Raw genomic sequence first — 7,186 nt, forward strand, 5'->3', positions numbered from 1 at the left:
CAAAGGGTATATAACAAAGTATTGAGAAACTTTTGTTATTGACCAAATACTTATTTTCCACCATAAATTGCAAATAAATTCATAAAAAATCCTACAATGTGATTTTTCTGGATTTTTTTTCTCATTTTGTCTGTCATAGTTGACGTGTACCTATGATGAAAATTACAGGCCTCTCTCATCTTTTTAAGTGGGAGAACTTGCACAATTGGTGGCTGACTAAATACTTTTTTTCCCCACTGTACATGACGATTAAATTTTGATTTGATTTGAAAAGTCCCTATGTTAAGGGTCCATGGGTCACTTTTGTCGACATCCACCTTACCTTTGACTCTGAGCCGGGACGAGGTCTTGGATCTTCCCACAACGAGGTCACGACCCCAGTGTCCCCGTGGCAGACGTTGACTTCGAACACCAGGATGTGGGTTTTACCAAAGGACTTGAGAATAGTCTGGTGGCTCTCGCGTAGCTTCAGCCCATCTTTGAACCAGTGGACATCCATGTCCTCCTCCTCTACCTCCACACAGAACGCTGCGTTCTCCCCCTCCAACACGTCTAGTTTTCGAGGGAAGTTTTTAACAATTGTACCTGGGGATGAGAAAAGAGAGTAGAGGGTCATGTACTGTATGGCTGTAAATCCTGGAGCAAAATAATTGGGTTTGGTATGATTCATAGAAAATAACTTGAAAACATTGAAAAACATAAGAAACAACATTTTGGAATAACATTGTTTCAATAGTTCTGATGCTCAAAGATGTATTTCCTAGACTGTATTAAATGAGTGAATGAGACACTACCATACTTCTTCCATACTATAAGATGTCTACCTACCTTTGACGGCCAGCTCAGCGATACTCTTCCCTCCGTCAGGCATCTCACAGAGATAGACCCCATCGTCAGTCCGCTCCTACATCTCGAATAGTGAGCCTGTGTCTGGTTTCCTTTCTGCTCTATGGCGTATTTACCCCCTGGCTGCAGTCTCTGGTCCTCCAGGTACCAGGCTGTAGGGATGCCCTCATTAGGTACCTCACACTCCAACACGGCCATGCCCCTCTCTCTCACCTCCACGTCTTGCAGCGACCGCCTGAACCGCACCGCTGGAGCTGCACACAGGTGGAAAGGGAGGTAGTGAGTTGGTTGTGAAATGGATTGGTTTATACACTGTCTGGAAAACATATTGCACTATGTCTCTGTGTAGTGTTTTTACAGTGCCTTAGGCACATTTTAGGTTGTTTTTACAGTGCTTTAGGCACATTTTAGGTTGTTTTTACAGTGCCTTAGGCACATTTTAGGTTGTTTTTACAGTGCTTAATGCACATTTCTAGGTTGTTTTTACAGTGCCTTAGGCACATTTTAGGTTGTTTTTACAGTGCTTAATGCACATTTTAGGTTGTTTTTACAGTGCTTTAGGCACATTTTAGGTTGTTTTTACAGTGCTTTAGGCACATTTCTAGGTTGTTTTTATAGTGCTTTAGGGACATTTTAGGTTGTTTTTACAGTGCTTTAGGCACATTTCTAGGTTGTTTTTACAGTGCTTTAGGCACATTTCTAGGTTGTTTTTACAGTGCTTTAGGCACATTTTAAGTCATTCCAATCATTGGTTGAGTTTTGATCAAGGTATAACACATTTCATGAGCTACGGTATGACTTATGCTATGATTGATTACAGGATTTCAACATACAGTATTTCAACTACATTTATAGTAAACTTTTAAGGTTATTTCTTCCAATCTATCGGCATTGCTGTGACTTTGGCCGTGGTCAACATGGTCAACAACACAGCAGAAAATCTGTATTCAGGACACATACAGGACACATACCCCAGCTCTCATAATTCAGCCTCTAAATATAGGGACACATGGAGGCAGTGGGGTGGGCAGGGGAGACATGCAGGAGGTAGGGGGAGAAGGAAAGTTAGGGGGGAGGGGGAAAGAGACTAGGGGGGAGGTAGGGACACATGGAGGCAGTGGGGTGGGCAGGGGAGACATGCAGAAGGTAGGGGGGAGAAGGGAAGTTAGGGGGAGGAGGGAAGAGACTAGTGGGGAGGTAGGGACACATGGAGGCAGTGGGGGTGGGCAGGGAGACATGCAGGAGGTAGGGAGAGAAGGGAAGCTAGGGGAGGGGGGAAGTAGTGGTAGGAAGAGGAGGTAGGGGTAGGAAGACCCCTGTTTATCTCCATTAATCAAGACTCTATGGCAATAACTCCATGGTAGATTAGGGATGTGGATGCCTAGACGAGACAGATGCCATTTAACTTATGTGGCCAGCTAACTCAGTGTGCTGTGCTATGGCTGGATCACCCTGGGATTATCCTATAATGATGACTAAACAATTACCAATTACGTACGTGACTCAACTGTGATCTTTTAGCAAAGCATTTCCATAATCTACTGAACTCTCTATAGAGCAATTAGTTGTGACAGCTGAAGATCTAACTCTCTCTCCATGGCATTCCTATGAAGTAAGTAAGTATGTTCCTGACTAGCAATGTTATTTCTTCAAAACGACGATCAAATTAGGGGGGTGAGCGCATGCTTTCATCGTTTCAATCCAACCTGATTGTTGATCATCATGGCGAAGGAATGAAGTAAGGAAAGAAAGGAAGGAAAGAATTATGGTACAGATGTAGGATCTTCATTTGATCACCCTGTTGCAGGAGAACTTTCCGGCAATGGTTTAAAAAGGCTTCTGAAGTTTGTAATTTCCACTTTGAAATTCAAAACTTGATTTTCCCTTATGAAAAAGGTATCAAGACCTACAAAAATGTCCATTAATTATAATCCACATAATAATTCACATTTCTTGTTGCTGCAGGAAACTGGCTCAAATAAAGATACTACATCTGTAAGAAGGAAGAGAAATTAAGAAGGAAAGAAATAAAATAAAAGAGAAGTCATGACACACTGCTCAAGGCCTACCTTTGACAGTCAGGTAAACAGAGCTGAGGGTGTGTCCCAGAGCGTTGGATGCAGCACACACGTAGAGCCCTGTATCCTGATGTTTACAGTACATCACTTTGAGCGTGTAGTAGCCCTCTCTATCCTCAAACAGAAGGTGACGCCTCCCAGCCTCTAGGGGCACTCCGTCTTTCTTCCAGATGATCTCAGGCTTAGGTTTCCCCGTCACGAAGCAGCGGAACTTAGCATGTTTCCCCTCCGACACCGTAAACTTCTTCACATTGGACGAGTTCAGATTGGGCTCGTCCGGCAGTCTCGACGAACCGTGTCTCCCCATCCTGTGCCTCATACTACGAGGTGATGTCTGCCCGTTGCTGTACCCATTTGACGTGGACGCCCCGCTCTCCTGCCGTTCCGGGACGGGCTCCACAAGCAGCACTGCGCCCGCCAGCGCCCCACCTTGGTTGTTATGGGCTCTGCAGGTGTAGACACCCCCGTCGGGCATCCGCGTCCGGAAGATCTTCAGCTGGAACCAGCCTCCGTCCTGGCTGCTGACGTTGAAGTGGGCGCTCTCGAAGATGTCGCTCAGCTTCTTCCCGTCCTTCTCCCACACCACCTGGGGCAGAGGGTTACCAGACAGCTTACAGGAGAAGGCTGCGTCCTCGCCCCGGTCCACCCTCAGGGAGAGGGGCTTGATGAGGAAGTGAGGTCTGTCATCTGACAGCAGGGGCTCCTCTTCATGGTGCTGCTTCTTTTTCCCCCGCTCACTCACCTCTCCATTTTCTTTCTCTACCGCTCCATTCTGTTGATCTACCTCTCCATTCTGTTGATCTACCTCTCTGTTCCGCTGCTCTACATCTCCATTCTGTTGATCTACCTCTCCGTTCCGCTGCTCTACATCCCCATTCTGTTGCCCTCCGTACTCCCTGTTCTCTTGCCGTCTATATTCCCCATTCTGGTTCTGTTGCCCCTCCAACTCGATGCTCTGTTGCCTTTTAAACTCTGCATTCCGTTGCCCCCCTAACGCTCCATTCTCCAGCCAGGTCTGTTTCTGTATCCCTTCTGGCTCCTGACTGTCCCCCTCCACCTTCAGTGTGGCAGGTGCGCACGTCTCACCCACGCTGTTACTGGCCTTGCAGATATACTGGCCTGCGTCCTCCAGCCTGACCCCAGTGATGTGTAGGAAGTAGGCCTTGCCCTCCTCCGACAGCCTGTAGCGTCCCTCCGACAGGATCTGTACGTTCTTCTTCTCCCAGACCACCTCAGGACAAGGGTCCCCGCCGATCTTGCATTGCAGGACGGCGTCCGTGCCACACTGTGCCACCACGGGGCGCGAGTAGCCCAGCACACGGGGGGCACCACCGAATATGTCCATGTTGGCTTCCTGTGTCTGTCTCAATCCCTTCTTCTCACGCTGATGGGCAAAACAAATTGAGTCTGTAGTAGGAGTCTCTTGTTGATTGTGTCACACGATCGTCTCTACCGCATATCAATCTGGAGAGAAGATATGAGTCATAGTACATTAATAATACAGTTACTACATAACTCTCACACAGTATTTAGTGATGCCTTATATACGTAATTAAGCAATAAGGCCCGGGGGGGGTGTGATATATGGCTAATATACCACGGCTAAGGTCTGTTCTTAAGCACGACGCAACGCAGAGTGCCTGGACGTGGTATATTGGCCATTATATCACAAACCCCCAGGGTGCCTTATTGCTATTATAAACTGGTTACCAACGTAATTAGAGCAGTAAAAATAAATGTTTATCATACCCATGGTATATGGTCTGATATACCACGGCTGTCAGTCAATCAGCATTCAGGGCTCAAACCACCCAGTTTATAATGCCTTATATACAACCCATCAGCTTCGGACAATGTATTCACTGCTTTGTTATAACAGAAGGACAATGAATACAGCCCCACACTGAAGGACAGTGCTTTCTCCTCAGTCTATTGTTGTTGACCCAGTAAACAACCCATGATAATGTCTCTGAGATTAAAGTGGAGGTTTGAATTGCCAGTCTCAGTCAGAACAGAACAGTCCACAGCCCTCCCAGCTGGTGCAGTAGCTCAGTCGGAGGAATATTTAAAGTAGTCTGTCCAAATAAAGACACTGCCTGGAGGCCTTGTGTCAGATAACAGAACATCCACACAGTAACATATAGTATGTACACCTTTACTCTCCAACATAAGAGCCTACTATACACTAAAGGAAAATGGGTAAAGAAAATATGATACCTCCTGGGATTTTTGGACCAGTGTTGATGATCTTGCCTGAGAGACATTCACAATCTGAATGCCCACAGGGATTGAACATCGGGAAAAGGGAACACTAGAAACGCCTAATCCATCGTGTCATTGTTGTTTTACTAGTATCCCCATATCAGGTTTAGCTATAGCCTTCCAAATGTATTGTGGTGTAGTTCATGTTCTCTTAGGTTGTCTGTAGCAGCTTTAGGTTTAATCTCTGGCAGGCAGGCTATTTCCCAACACAGAGAGGACTCTCTTTTACACGTAACCACATGGCATTTGACACTGCAGCCAATGTGTCTAGGTGCTGCAGTATTTCCCTCCAAAAGGCTGTCATACAGTACATGCTACTGGATCATTGCCATTGACCCAGTTATCTATTTGGTTACCATGGGTGCAAAGACCCTGTTGATAAAAATGCACTTCCAGTGCTCTCCAAGAGCTGAATTTCCTGTTCACTCTCACAGGTGAGGTTAAATAAATAATGATCCAATCATACAAACTGTGAGAATCAGGAACTTACCAGTGATTCCAGAGTGACACTTCCTCTGTTCCACATTGACAATATAGCCCACAAATCACAGCCACTCTTCAGAATCTCTTCCCGGGGTTCTAGAAGATATGGACCCCTTTGATTGGAATGACCTTTGACCCAGGTGTAAGTCCGGTTTAGCGTCCCTTAAAATGGCCGTCGTCTGCTCAGTCTGGTAGGGATATGTTTCCCGCTCTCAGTGGTCTGGTGCAGTCCTGCTCTCTCACTAAGACAAGAATGTCTCTCAAGATGTCCTGGGTAAATAAAAGCTAAATTAGTGACTTGATCAACTGCAATCCTCTGTTCCAAACAGCAACAAACAGATCCACAGCTCTCAAGGCTTGTCCTGTTGCTGTATCTGTCCATCCAGTGAGGTGGCTGTGGCTTCTGGAACTGGTGGGGGTCTGGAGCTCCTGTACAGGGACCACACAGTCCACTCTGAGTGCCTGGTGGTTTGCGTCACCCAGTCCTAAGGCACCCTGAGTGTCAATGTCAGGGAGAGAGGGAGAGAGAGAGAAAGAGTGAGAGAGAGAAAGAGAGAGAAAGAGTGAGAGAGAGAGTAGGGAGAGAGAGAGAGAGAGAGAGAGAGAGAGAGAGAGAGAGAGAGAGAGAGAGAGAGAGAGAGAGAGAGAGAGAGAGAGAGAGAGAGAGAGAGAGAGAGAGAGAGAGAGAGAGAGAGAGAGAGAGAGAGAGAGAGAGAGAGAGAGAGAGAGAGAGAGAGGGAGAGAGACAACCGTTAAATGCTTGTGCAGCTGCTGCCCTGCCACTGCTAGCCGCCCTAAAAATACCACAGGTTTTGATGACAGCCAGTCAGATAAGTCTTGGCCCTCCATTCACAGACCCTACAGGAGCTAAAGATAGACAGAAACACTGGGCAGCACTGCTCTGTGACTGATCACTCAGCTTACTAGAGATCCTCAGTTTAATCTCTACAGAGGGCACCCCACCTGCCAAGACAATGACTCCCAGCATCAAGCACGCTAGCTCATCATCAGTAAACACGGATGATGTATGACGTGTCATAGACATAGATGTGTAAATGTACATTCTGGAAGGGCAGTTGATAATTGTTTAGCTCAAACTTCTGCTTATAAACAATTTGTGAAGCATTTAACATTTTACTGCAGTGGGCTAAATCAGGGTCACACAGGGTGTTTCTTGGTAGTTTTGAACAAAACTTTGAAACAAAAGTATACACCTCACAAACATGGTTATGGGCTTTAAAAAAAGAAGACACCTGTACCATGTCAGATATAGAGTTGAAATGTATTACATTTTGAGTTTTCATCCCAATATTACACTTTATATATGTCACAGAAGACTGAAATATAACAAAACTGTTTGACAAAGAGTTTAAGAAACTATGAAAAATAGTAATAACATTCTAGGTCACTAGGTCATTTGACTGCAGGAAATGCTACGTAGGCCTACATAAATAACTAGACATAAAGACAGTCAATCATTGCTAACACCACATATGCCATATTAACAGTCTCCCCTA

At 45.7% G+C, this 7,186-nt stretch overlaps 1 protein-coding gene across 1 annotated transcript; it reads right to left on the reverse strand.

Moving 5' to 3' along the window:
• Window positions 1-322: 322 nt before the first annotated feature.
• On the reverse strand, window positions 323-6,175 carry LOC123488404 (obscurin-like protein 1; the record flags this gene model as incomplete). Its single annotated transcript, XM_045219327.1, has 4 exons — window positions 5,677-6,175; window positions 2,916-4,388; window positions 909-1,100; window positions 323-585 (listed from the first exon to the last, which is right to left on the reverse strand). Coding segments are annotated over exons 2-4 (1,809 nt in total), but the record flags the coding sequence as incomplete, so codon positions are not given.
• Window positions 6,176-7,186: the final 1,011 nt, after the last annotated feature.

The sequence above is a fragment of the Coregonus clupeaformis genome, unplaced genomic scaffold, assembly GCF_020615455.1.
Source record: "Coregonus clupeaformis isolate EN_2021a unplaced genomic scaffold, ASM2061545v1 scaf2273, whole genome shotgun sequence".
NCBI classification, from domain to species: Eukaryota; Metazoa; Chordata; class Actinopteri; order Salmoniformes; family Salmonidae; genus Coregonus; species Coregonus clupeaformis.